Source organism: Stomoxys calcitrans, chromosome 2 (assembly GCF_963082655.1).
Source record: "Stomoxys calcitrans chromosome 2, idStoCalc2.1, whole genome shotgun sequence".
In the NCBI taxonomy this organism is placed as follows: domain Eukaryota; kingdom Metazoa; phylum Arthropoda; class Insecta; order Diptera; family Muscidae; genus Stomoxys; species Stomoxys calcitrans.
In genome coordinates this window covers 36,422,991-36,436,118 of record NC_081553.1, presented here as the reverse complement: position 1 = coordinate 36,436,118, position 13,128 = coordinate 36,422,991, and the positions used below count along the sequence as shown (strand labels likewise).

Genomic DNA, 13,128 nt, shown 5'->3' with positions numbered 1-13,128 from the left:
ATTATCTACATGAACGAGTTAAATTTATTCGAAAAACTTTTTTTAAGCATTGCCACGAGAAGCTTAGCTGCGAGCTACCGCGAGGATAGTGGAATGCATTATACGGAGTAGGTGCAACGACAGTCGCCGACAATCACCGGCATCGAGTTGGGAGTCTCAGTGAGAGGCCGGGCGGCACCAGCTCTAGCATAAATACTGAGTGCTAATGATGCTCAATATGACATGGTAAGTTATTGGCGCCTTCAAGTAACCAATGGCCATCATGTTTCTGAGGCGATCGGTCCTTTGGATCGGAACGAGCTTCCTCACCTATAGGAGCTAGACGTGTATCGCCACCTCCACATATAGACATGTGGCTACAAAAACATTAAAATTTCGAAAATTTTTGAGATAATGGCATTCATTAACGAGTGCATAATCCACTCGTGAGCTCCGAAGCAATCGAATAGAATTGTTACTTGATATAAATAGTTAAAAACAAAAGTTTATATTCGCCCCCAAAAGCTTTAGACCTGGCTGGAGGGCAGTATTGGGGATGTCCCCTTTAAAAAAAAACCAAACTACCTTAATGATCTTTTCAAATTTATTAAATAATAAACTTTTTCTCTCATTTGTTTCTAAAAATTTCAGAAGGATTCATTGGTCTTCAGTAAGCTAAGCTATAATACCGTCTATACATTTAAGCCACGCAGTAATTCCATTGGTGATGGCGAAGTCATGAAAGCCATCACATTTACAACGCCGAAATGTGAGAATTTTCGCAAAGGATTTCCAAAAGCTAATATTAAGTGTTGAAATTATAGAACTAACTATTAATAAAGACCAATCAAGTTTTTTTAAAATACATAAGAGAAAACCCCTTAAGAAGTTTTTTTTTTACAAATAAAAGAACAAAACAAAACCAAGTAAGTATTTAAAATACATAGTTTAATTTATTTAAAAAGTGATTTAAAATCATCTATAGGCTTATTGCTAGAATCTTTACAAGATGTCTCATTCAATTGTAAGGTTTTTTGCACTTTTCTACAGTCCAACGCCTCTCCACTTTCGATTAGGGCTGCAATTAGACGCGATGTATAGAGTATGGGGCCACCAACTAAATGCAAAAATTTGTACTCCTTTTGTTCTCGCATAGTGAAGAGAATGCGTTTGGATACATAATCTGTGTAGTTGCTAACACGTCCCACACATACATAACGTCGTTCAGATTGTGAATATACTTCTATTTGAGCTCTTAGACTCTCAGCGGCCGTCAAGTCCGATGCCTTTACATAAACTATGCGGAAATTTAAGTTTTCAAAAGATTTATAAAAATCAAGACACATATTTAGAATGGCATCCATTTGCTCCTCGCTTTGCTGAGCATTAAGGGTGGCCACAAATGTTTGCACTGCATTGGTCTGGGTGGCTGTATAAAGTGAAGGCTTTACTTCTTCATTGCTTTTTTCATACAATCGACCGGAACAGATATATTTCAGTGGTACTACAGATGGATAGACAACTAACTTGGTCACTGCTCCCAGAAAACTTTCAAATGCCCCACCACCCGTCAAATAGGCACAATTCAATTGATTTTGCAACTGCTGCTCCATTACTTTGTGATAGCAGGTCAATGGGGTGGCATTTGCTTCTAAAAGCACACACCGCACAAAATCCGGATTACAAGTTTGCATAAATTTACCCTGCTCTAGAAAATATTTCGTCAGAGCATCTGTGCAATGCAAATCAAATTCTGCTGCTTCATTCATAAGGTAATAGCGGGAGTTATCTAGGAAACGTATAAGATTCTCAAAGTCAAGATGAGATTTGGTAGGCCTTTGCATTACCTGCTGCTTACTGCGATACAACAGCCTTTCGTAATCCCCATCGGGACACTGGGGATGTAGCATATTGGGTAAATTCAAAAAAGCTTGTATGAATTCATCCTCTATGGGATATAGTTCAGTTTTCATAGCTTTCATGTTGTTTCTCAGTGTCTTGCCTTGCTCCTTCAGTTGGTTAATTGCACTGTCGTTTACACTCTTCACCTTTGACATTTCCTTTAATTGCTTGGCTATGTCATCACGTTCCTTGTCCACTTTCTCTATTTGCAAAATAGCCTTTTTGTAGTTGTCATACATGGCCCTGACTTGTCCCATATCCATTTGCATTCTTCTTTTCATTATAGAACTTTCCACCGATTCTGCATGGTCAAAAGTCCCTTTGAAATCTAAAAAAGGTTGTATGGTTACATAGTTTTCACTCGCCTTATCTCCTGTGATGTGTAGGGCGGATACATTTCGTATAGTCAAAACATTAAATATTTGAAACTTGTACTGTTTGCGTAAAGGTTGTATGGCTGCTGCCAACTTTGTTCGAATTTTATACATTTTCTTTACAAGTTTAATTCAAAATATAGGATAAATATAATTGCCAAGATATAAGACCGGCAATGGCTTCGTAATCAAAACAAAAACAGCTGGCTTTTGATTTATTTATCATTATGGGGGGATGCACACCTAAGAACGTATCTTTAGATTTCAATGTTTTCCTGTTTTCCCTTTATAAAATTAGCTGACGAGAGCCTTAAATCCGGATTTAATGAGTAGTGTAAACGGGGTTTAACCATGAACACATGGCGAAACCATTAAATGTGGTCTCATTTGCACAACATCCAAAAATTCGAAATTTAAATGCAACACTGCGTTTGTGTTGAATACCGGTTATTATCGGTTGTTTGGGCAGCACTTTTTCTCAATATCTGAAAATTTCTTATTGAACCGATAAAATATTGTAATTAAATTTAATAAGATCGCTTCGCCAATTTAGTAAACGTTATTTAATGCTAATTGCTGCATAATGTTGCCATATCTTCTAAACTACCTTAAAAGTGTACGAGAAACCAAATTTGCAAGGTCTCACGCGAGCAGCTGTTAGCAGCCGGAAAAAACCCGCATTTAATACATTTTTATATTGGGCTGCTGAATATCAAAATTGGATTCCTAATTTTTGGTAAAAATTTTTGGTTTTTCAAGTCAAATCGAATTTTAAGTCATATGCAACATTTTTCCAGGAATCTTACGAAAAATCCTATAGTGTGAACAACCCACACTATTATTATGTTTAAGGTTGCCATATCTTAACAGGCAACTACGGCGTAAAAAAATTGCAAAGGCTTTGAGCCCTATCATAATTTCAATATGGCGCTTGTTTAATTGAAAGAAGATCCAGAGTAACATTGAACAAAAAATTGAAAAAGACAGGATTCTATTCTCTATTTTAATGTGTATATGATAAATAAAATAACTTAAAAAAGACAATTTAACTAAATATGGCAAAAGTCAAATTGCCTTCTAAGGCCTCAAGTACTAAGAATTCGTCCACGCCTAGAAAAATTGCAAAGGGCAAGATCAAAAAGAATGTTTCAAATGGAAAAAAAGAAAAACTGAACGCCAAACAGCAACAGCACAGTGATTACTTAAGTAAATGTTACGAAATTCAATCACAAACTCGTCTATGTTTTGTCAATTTAAAACGTTCTTCAATCATGGAGAACGCCACCGCCAATTGCAGCGCAAACAGCAACAACATCAGTGGCATTGAGCAGGCTCAATGCACAGACACCAACACCATTGTCACCCCAAATATTAAAGATAATAATAAAAAAGTGGATGAAGCCAACAAAAAATCGAATGCCAACGCAAAGCCCAAGAAGAACATTTCCTCAACTTTAAGAAACATAGCTGGTAAGGGACAAGAAGCCACTGAAATAGAGACAAGATATGCGTCATTAAAAACACCCCTTGACGATCAATGTTCACTTGCCAAAACGACCGAGAAAAACAATAACGAACTATATTTTCAACGTCGCTGTTGTGTGCGAATCAAAAAATTGCGCATTACGCAAAAGGATTTACCTAGTAAGGATAATAAAGCGCCCAAGACTTTGAAAAAAGAAGGTGAGATGTAATACGCTTTCTGAATATCAAATTAGAAATTATGAAATGCAGCACTGTACCCACATAAAACTCGTGTTAATGTGTGTAGTAATTTGTGTGCACATAAGACAAGCTTTATTTATCTTTCATATGAGAGGGGGAGGGTTTGTTTTGGCGTAATGTGAAAAAAATGTCTAATGGTGCTTGATTGTCTGTCACTATATAGTAATTGAAATATGTTATATATGCATATATTCCCTTTGTCTTTGAGGCATATTTTAACTGCCCAAAATTGATATAGGGCAATAAATAATTAACGAAACCATTTTTGTTTGTAAGGTATATGTTTGTTTAGTTTATTTGGAAAAAATGCACTTTATAGGGCGCTCCTTCGATTTCGCTCAAATTTTGTATGTTGTATGTAGATACTTATTGACATCAGCAACACGAAACTGAAATCCGTTTTTGGGGCAAAGGCCCGTGGATACCCTAAGGGTCGAAAACCTCCCTCCATAGAAAGTGCACCAACCTAGGCAAGACGCATAGCAAACTAAAGATAATAACGAATAGATTGCAAATTTGGAAGAAAATGTCGAAAAATTAGACCGGTAAGGAAAGATTTAAACCCCCTAACCTAGGGAATATGGTTTCAGATTTTCATATGAAAGCGAATGATGAGTAGATTGCTATTATATTCGGTTGCCCAAAAAGTAATTGCGGATTTTTTAAAAGAAAGTAAATGCATTTTTAATAAAACTTAGAATGAACTTTAATTAAATATACTTTTTTTACACTTTTTTTCTAAAGCGAGCTAAAAGCAACAGCTGATAACTGACAGAAGAAAGAATGCAATTACAGAGTCACAAGCCGTTGAAAAAATTTGTCAACGCCGACTATATGAAAAATTCGCAATTACTTTTTGGGCAACCCAATAGTAGAGTAGATACAAATGAAAATGAACAAGTAAAAAGACGTTAAATTCGCCAGGGGTGAACTTTGGATACCCAACACCTCGGGTATATATGTAAGCCACCTGCTCCATAGCAGCTTTATCGAAATATATTCCGATTTGGACCAAATACTAATAAGTACAAGTCATTTTTCCATTGTGTATAACAAAATATAAATCTTTCAAGTAGCTACGTCTAATGGGGCCAAGACTTTAAATTGAGATATCGGTCTATATGGCAGCTATATCCAATCGGGACCGATTTGGGCCAAGTTGCAGAAAAATGTCAAAGAGCCTAAAACAAATCTGTCCCAAATTTCGACGATCAAGATATCGGTCTATATGGCAGCTATATCCAAATCTGGACCGATCTGATCCAAACTGAAGAAGAATGTCGACGGGCCCAACACAACTCACTGTCCCAAGCTTCGGCGACATAGGACAATAAATGCGTCTTTTATGGGCCTAAAACATTAAATCGAGAGATAGGTCTATATGGCAGCTATATCCAAATCAGGACCGATCTATACGATTTTGCTAAAAGTATGTCGAGGGGCTATACTTAACACACTGTTCCAAATTTCGGCGACATCGGACAATAAATGCGCCTTTTAGGGGCCTTAATCCTTAAAGCCTTAAATCGAGAGATCGGTCTATATGGCAGCTATATCCAAATCTAAACCGATGTAGACCAAATTGAAGAAGGATGTCGAAGGGCCTGACACAGCTCTTTGTCTGTCCAAAATCGGATAATACAATAAGTGTGGCTTTTATGCGCCTAAATCGGCGGATCGGTCTATATGACAGCTATATCCAAGTCTGGACCGATCTGTGCCAAATAAAAGAAAGATATCGAGTGACCTAGCACATCTCACTGTCCCAAATTTCAGCAAAATCGGATAATAAATATGACTTATGGGCCTCAGACCCTAAATCGGCGGATCGGTCTATATGGGGGCTATATCAAGATATAGTACGATATAGCTCATCTTCGAACTTAACCTGCTTATGGACAAAAAAAGAATCTGTGCAAAGTTTCAGCTGAAATCTCTAATTTTAAAGACTCTAGCGTGATTTCAACAGTCAGACGGACATGGTTAGATCATTCTAGATTTTTACGCTGATCAAGAATATATATATTTTATAGAGTCGGAAATGGATATTTCGATGTGTTGCAAACGGAATGACAAAATGAATATACCCCCATCCTTCAGTGGTGGCTATAAAAAATGTTAAATATCCTTTTATTTTTGAGACAACAATTAAAAAACTTTAAATGTGGACATTTTTCATTTTTGTCCCATTTTTTATTTATTTTTTCACTATAACTATCTCGAAACCCCTTTGGATAATTCCCGTTAATCTACTCGTTAATACCTTTCATTTGTTATCCATATTCTATGCACGTACCAAATTTCAGCGAAATGGGAGATGAACCCTACAAATTTCATTTTCCCCACGGTATCGACCCAGAACCATTTCTGGGCAACGACTGTACTCTCCGCAAGTAAAAAAATCCACAACCTTTGTAAAATATGTGAATTGGACAGCCATACACGATATGAGATAAGCTTCCTCGATCTATCAATGTAAAGCCATCCTATGGCAGCCGGTTGTATGTACCGGATTGACCCGATGAATTCCTTTATTGGCAAGGGCTGCCGCCTCAGTGTACCACACACTGCTACTACAACAACAACAACATCAATGTAAATGATGTTTGATTAATAAAAATGAATGAATGAATGGTTCAATGTTCGTGATAAACACTAATCCCATGGTATCCGGTTGTACGTACCGGATGGACCCCATGGAGTCCTTCATCGGCAAGGGCTACCGCCTCAGTGTACAATACACTGCTACAAATAAGTATTTGTTTATTTAGTCATCCAACGGTTTCTGCAAATTTACCCACGTACATACCATTAAGAAACGGGCAAATTTTTCACATATCAAGGAGTGCTTTCCGATTTAAGGCTGTACGTTTGGCCGTATGGTCCTTGCCAGATTTCAAACCCAGAGGTACAGCGTTATGAACATGCTTACTAACCTCTGAGCCACGATGGCCCCAATAGGATAGGCGACCCATTAAATAATGCGCCCTGATCCTGGTGACGTGTTGTCCGTTTCAAAGGCCTTAAATAAATCGAGGGCCATGGATTGTGTACATCGGCGTATATGTACAGTGATGGTGTCCAAGGCCATCGTAGTGTTATGCAGTAATCCTTTCTAATGCTTAGTACATTGAAATTATCCATGGACAAGCCACTGCTACGTGGCTAAAAATTACTGAGGTCCTATAATCCCCTCTGCCAACCAATACTGACACTTGAGTTATATTACTTCAAGTGCTATAACTAAGTGGCCTGTTTTTGGTGCTAGGCAGACTGGGGCGAGGAATCCATTGTTTATCTACGAGTTACGTTGTCTACACTGGCAAAAGGGACATTTGCAATAATACTGCTTTTTTACTAATTTTGCAGGGATACTAGAGGTAAGGCTATGAATGGATTTGTCTAGAGCTATCTTGTCATCGTCAAATATGTGAAAGCTGCTGAGATGTTTTTCTTGGATTTGAGCCGTTATGCTTATATAAGGTCGCTGGTAAATTTGCGAAGTCCAAAGTTCGTTGACTTAAGACCTCAAACTCTCAGTAATAATTCAGAAACTTATTTGGCACGCACTGATTGTTATCCTTTCTTATTTTTTTTAACTAAATACTAATAATCACTTTTTTTCAGAACTAATAGCAAATGCTGCTTTACAAGATGAAATTCTGGCAACTTCTTTATCGCAAATTGAAAATCCTGCACTGGATCAAGAAAAACGTAAAGCATTTTCGAAATTATCTTTGGCAAAACGGCATCACCCATCAGCTGAAGACGATAAAGAAAACAAAAATAACGATAACGAATACAAGAGAATATCGAGCCAGACTTTAAACAAGGAAAATCGTAGCAAAAAGCTTATCGATAACACTGCTAAAAATGTCAATAAGAATTCTATCGATAAAGAAAACGATAAATATCCAACAAGAACACGCCGACTACTTAGGCAAAGTAATAGCAAAACCATTGAGGAAAATTCGGCGACAGCTCTAGGAAAAGATAATAAGAGTAACGAACAAGCAAAAAGCAACTTTAAGGACCGGAATGGTAAGATTGATAACAACTTAAAGTTGAACATAACCAAGGAACGGACCAACAAACTTTCTAAACCATTGGAAAAGAAGTTAGATGCCACTAAACGTGGTTCTAACCAGAACAACAAAGATGATTCAAAATCCACAGAAGAACACACAAAAGTTAAAGAAAAAGATAACAAAAATGACACAGGTAGCACCGAAAAATCAGCAAAGGCGAGAAGACGGATAATTGGTAGAAAGTTTAAAGATGACAAAGTAAATGTCACTGGTGACCCATTGGCAAATGCAGCTGGAACTGAAGGTGGAATTAAAAAGGCTGGCGAAATTAAGACCAGAACTCGGGGTGGAGATAAAAAGGTTGATGACATTATTAAAACCAGGCCAAAAAGAGCAGCCAAACCTATGACATTAAACACAAATAGTAAAAACAAGTCTAAAGATCGAATGGTATCGGTGATTACAAATAAGCAATCAGAAAAGGAGGATGCTCCCATAAATGGGCATGAAAACATAGTGGAAAGCTCTCTTAAATCCAAGTCTAAACCCGAAGTGGCGACAAGTGACGTCAAAAATAAGGAGAACACGAACAAAAAATATAACTCCAAAGGAATGAATTCAAATACAGCAAAAAACAATGCCATTACGAATACAACAATGATGGATATGCAGCACATACATTTTGTTCCCCAAAGAAATTCGACCATGCATTTTGAAGTTATGTTAAGCCACAATAAATCCCCCATTAAACAGCATGAAAAAGAGCTTACCAACAGAGTTGATAACAAAATAAGTGCTTCTGGCAGCACCGAAAATATAATCACAAAATCAACAACTAGCAACTTGACAAACCTTAACAACAGAACGAATAAATTTTTCCATCGTCATGAAAACGAAAATGTTTGGCAAAATTCACAAAATCCACAATGCCGCAAACGTTTAGCAGCCACCAATGTCACAAATAAAACTCCTCTCTCCAAGAAGCATCGACTGCTGTCGAAGCGTTCCTCTCAAGCTAGGCGTGAAAAGGTCTATGAATTTCTTTCGCAATCTCAAACTTCTGAGTCCGAATCGGGCAATGGCAGTAAGATTCAAACCAAACCTGTGGATCCCATGGCAGATGTTATTAAAAAGTTAATATCACAAGGAAAGGTAGCCGTAGCTACCAATCAAAAGGGTAAGGGAAAACCTAAGCTTAAGCCCACGAAGCCCAAAAGAGTGACAAATAAAAATAAACAGAAAAAGATTACTCCCTCCGCAAACATAAAGAATAAGGAGGTAGTTTTGATGCCTCCCCCTTCTCCTCCTGCACCAATCAACAAAAGCAAAGAAAGTATTGATGCTGACAACGAAGAAAATTACGATAGAGACGATTTCGACCATTTTATGGAAGATGATGACGACATAAACCCCGATGTCAATTATAATTTTAATGAACCCGCACAGCCTGGCCAAAAACCTCAACAAAATCATGTTGTTGCTGAACAAGAAGGTACTTTTAGTAATTTAGCCAGGTCAGTTCTAATCAGCCAAGCTGAAAGAAATGATGCTCAAAGATTAAAGGCCCAACGTCTACTGGCTATGGCCAAGAAGCTCATAAGTACGCCGAAGAATCCAAAAATGCCCTCACCACAGGCTGCTATAAATTCAGACTTATCACCCATTGCCCCACCCACAGGTTTAAGGCCACCCACAAAACCTTCGCCTTGGCGAGTGAACGAAGATGCATATTTGCCTAGGGTGTTCAATTTTTCAAGAAGTTCAGGTAACTTGCCCTCGTTTTCCAGTGATTATATACCACCAACGCCCAAAAAGGAGACGCTCAAAAATAAAGTGTTACAGGCCTTGAGGAACAATTCTTCAATGAATCCCAATCAAACCGAACAAAACTCCTTTATACCTGCAGTGCAAAGTCATACATCCACTCCTTTAGTGGTTAACAATCGACATTCCAGTGGTGATGAGGGTGTTCTATCATCGTTTTCGTCCAATGATTCCAATGGCGAAAATAATCCTCCACCTGTTCCGCCCAATATGGGGTCTGATAAAAATGCAAATATCTTTGATTTAAAGCAATTGCCCAATCCTCGTAGGACTTTAACTTATCGTAGCCCCTTGAAGGCCATCAACATTTTGGAAGTCGTGCACCTGCCTCCTATAACAGATATGAATGATTTGTCGAAAGAGAAATCGCATGTGGACATGTTTGGTTTTGAAGAATTTGCAGATAATGATACCAGCTTTAAAACTCCTCAAAAAGTAAAACAAAAGAATCTCCGAAAAGGGAGAGAAGCGCAGAAAAAATCACCTGATAGAGATTTATTTGGATTTGAGGAATTCCTATCACAAACTGAAGCTTCGAGTCAGGAAGCAGCAGCAACACCACAGAAGGAAACCTTTACCAACAAAATCAATGAAAAATTACAAGGGTTAAGAAAATTACGGCCAGATACAAGCGAGTTAGAAATAAATTTTGCTTCAGGCAAGGATAAGCCGAAATTTCCTGAACTTTTTAGGGATCCAGGCGATGTGGCCAAACCCCAAAAAACCATCAAACAGATGCTATGTTCTACCATGGTAGAACAGCCCTCGACAAGCAAGAGGGCATTGGAAGAGCTTAACTTGCGAAAGCAAGCAATGTTCCAATGTCCACCAACCAGGGAGATTACTGCTGATATTAGTGAAATATTTAAAGATGTCGAACCAGAGACAACGTTTAATGAGCAGGTATGTAGAAGATATTTTGAAGTTTAAAATTTGTAAAATTTACAGTGGGTCTTCTGTGCTACTTCTCTTGGGTTTCAAGTCTGTTTATGCCATCAGATTATATTTCAATTGATTTCCTAACTGTGACAGCCTGACTTGGCCAAATTTGCCATACAGCTCGCGTGTCATACGTTGCCGAGATTTTCCATCATATCAGATTGGTCCATAAATTTTGCACAAAAATTGTTCTTCCAAACACTCTAAGTACATCCTTGTATGCACTCGCAAGAATCCATGCTTCGGAACCATTTATCAGTGTATGGTCTTTTATTCTTTGTCGAATTGCTTGTTGGTAGCATGGTAACGATAACGATTTATAATTTTTTGCAATATTCATTTTAATTTGCACACATTGCAATTGAAATATTTATTTTCTATGTACATACGCTATAGAGAATATTTATTTTCTGAGGTACTCGCTACCAAATTGCTATATAAAATGGAAATCTTTTTCAATGCTCAATTTAATGAGTGATTGATTTAATTTCCGATTCAACAGGGCCTCAAAGAATCAAGTTCATCTTTGATGGTAGTATGCGAATCAAACAAATACACATAGGTATTATAAATGGCCCTTAGTACTACTTGAGCTTCTCCAACGTTTCTAAAGCATCACAATTGTTTTTATTTTTCTTTTGCAGGATCCACACCGCACCTATGTTCGTCCCTATAAACGAAAACGTCGTCTTCGCGACAATAAACTAGTGTTTGTTCTTGAAAGCGACGAGTCGGATATTGAAGATCTTTACTCGCCAGAAAAGAAGAAAAAGAAAGATAAAAAGAAACGAGAGCTTAATAAAAGTCATGAAACTGATACCAGCTCCGAACATCCGCCAAACAAAAAGAAACGACGAGCCAAAGAGAATCCCGAACTGAAAACGTTTGTGGAAGAATTTCAGGAGATGTGCAAAGATGTGGAAAGTTATCAACTCATAGTGGAAAAGAGTGCATGAACCTTTGTATAAAAAGGAAAATATTTTTATAGCAGAACTTTTATTATATTAGCCTTTTAAAGGCTTTTTTTATGTTTATTCGAATCGTCCTTTTTTTGTTTGTTTTATGTATGTTTTTATTTGCTGCAATTTAGTTATAAGTAAACTTTTAGATGTAAAACAAAATTGATGATGATACATGAAATATATTGATTGATTCAATAATATCGTTACTTGCAATAATATAATTTCCGATGGAGTCCATCGTACGGACTTTTCTATTTGGATCATTTTAGAGAGCAAGGTGGGAAATAAAAAAAATATGCCAGTATAAAAGCGCTCAAGAAAGCCATTATACGGGAATTTATACTACTTTTGTTTGACCGGCTCTAACCAGTAGCCAAAACAAAAATATTTTCCCATACTCCAACAAACAAAAGACCAGCTTTCCAAACTGATGATGACTTTTCACTTTACATTGAGAGCGAAGACATCATTCCAGACTCGTACACGAAGAGAAACAAATCAACACACACCAATAAACTGAGAAAGCTAAGGCAGCTTTACTATGAGGAGCATAACATCGAGACCAACAGAGAGTGGTTTGTAAATAAAACCAACACGACTATACCAACAAATGTTAAGTGGTTACTGCCTTTAGGTCCCAAATATTCTCTTCCAACGACAAAAAGAACGTTCCCGCTATTCAAAGTAATAGCTGAGGGAGAAGTTTGTGTCCAAACATGGGAGACTAGAGAACTACAAGAAAACTCACACATAAAATGAGTTACATTAGTAGATGACCACATGCAAAAAAAAACAAAGCCAAGCAGACGTGACAAGCTTGTGCTTGATACATTGGGAGAAACAAGGCGATTCTTAAAGGAAAACAAGGATATTTTGATACTATGCGCTGACAAATGAGGAAAAACTGTGGGAATGGAAAAGGATGACTACGACACCAAGATGAGACAGATTTTAGGTGATATATGCATCTATCGGCGACTGAAAAGGCGACCAACTTCAGGGCTTCAGGCCAAAAATAAAAAATTCGTAGAAACATTATTCAACCTTAAAGTTTTGACCATGGTTGAAAAAAAAACAGACTCGCAAACCGAGTGGCTACGGCTTTCTAAATATTGACTAACATATTAAGCAAGCTGGAATGACCCTTAGACCTATCTACTCATCCATGAATTCTGCCACATATGGACTATCTAAATATTTGACTAACATATTAAGCAAGCAGGAATGAACCTTAGACCTATCTGCTCATCCATGAATTCTCCCACATATGGACTATCTAAATATTTGACTAACATATTAAACAACTTGACAATAACTGTACAACATTAAGGATGAAATCCAGTTTAGAAACAGGGTCAACGATCAAACCATCGACAATACGGAGATACTCGTTTC

The 13,128-nt window shown here is 37.4% G+C and overlaps 3 protein-coding genes across 12 annotated transcripts in view; 2 read left to right on the top strand and 1 right to left on the bottom strand.

Annotated features, from left to right (window-relative positions):
• Positions 1–856, top strand: part of LOC106090219 (anosmin-1) — a 54,734-nt gene extending 53,878 nt beyond the window's left edge. For all 8 annotated transcript variants that reach the window (XM_013256345.2, XM_013256349.2, XM_059363561.1 and 5 more), the window contains exon 7: positions 631–856. In XM_013256345.2, coding sequence (XP_013111799.1) covers positions 631–795 — 165 coding nt within the window. In that variant the 3' untranslated portion in view covers positions 796–856. The remainder of the gene's footprint in view (positions 1–630) is intronic.
• Positions 857–906: 50 nt separating this feature from the next.
• Positions 907–2,424, bottom strand: LOC106090220 (serine--tRNA synthetase-like protein Slimp). The gene has a single exon (XM_013256350.2). It carries the CDS (start codon positions 2,367–2,369, stop codon positions 933–935), a length of 1,437 nt encoding a protein of 478 aa, XP_013111804.2. The 5' UTR covers positions 2,370–2,424; the 3' UTR covers positions 907–932.
• Positions 2,425–3,280: 856 nt separating this feature from the next.
• LOC106090216 (protein dalmatian) lies at positions 3,281–11,931 on the top strand. 3 transcript variants are annotated; one of them, XM_013256338.2, is made up of 3 exons: positions 3,281–3,461; positions 7,608–10,735; positions 11,416–11,931. In XM_013256338.2, the coding sequence occupies exons 1-3, from the start codon at positions 3,311–3,313 to the stop codon at positions 11,725–11,727; spliced, it is 3,591 nt and encodes a 1,196-aa protein (XP_013111792.2). In that variant the 5' UTR covers positions 3,281–3,310; the 3' UTR covers positions 11,728–11,931. The 3 variants fall into 3 exon arrangements, with proteins under 3 accessions (XP_013111792.2, XP_013111791.2, XP_013111790.2); XM_013256337.2 differs by having other exon boundaries at positions 3,281–3,725; XM_013256336.2 differs by having other exon boundaries at positions 3,281–3,938.
• The last annotated feature ends 1,197 nt before the right edge of the window (positions 11,932–13,128 follow it).

Bases quoted from the DNA above. Each gene is read 5' to 3' on its own strand.
- LOC106090220 (XM_013256350.2), bottom strand. From the start codon at position 2,369: ATGTATAAAATTCGAACAAAGTTGGCAGCAGCCATACAACCTTTACGC.
- LOC106090216 (XM_013256336.2), top strand. From the start codon at position 3,311: ATGGCAAAAGTCAAATTGCCTTCTAAGGCCTCAAGTACTAAGAATTCG. The intron at 3,939-7,607 runs GTGAGATGTAAT...ACTTTTTTTCAG, and splicing joins CAAGACTTTGAAAAAAGAAG to AACTAATAGCAAATGCTGCT. The intron at 10,736-11,415 runs GTATGTAGAAGA...TTTCTTTTGCAG, and splicing joins AGACAACGTTTAATGAGCAG to GATCCACACCGCACCTATGT.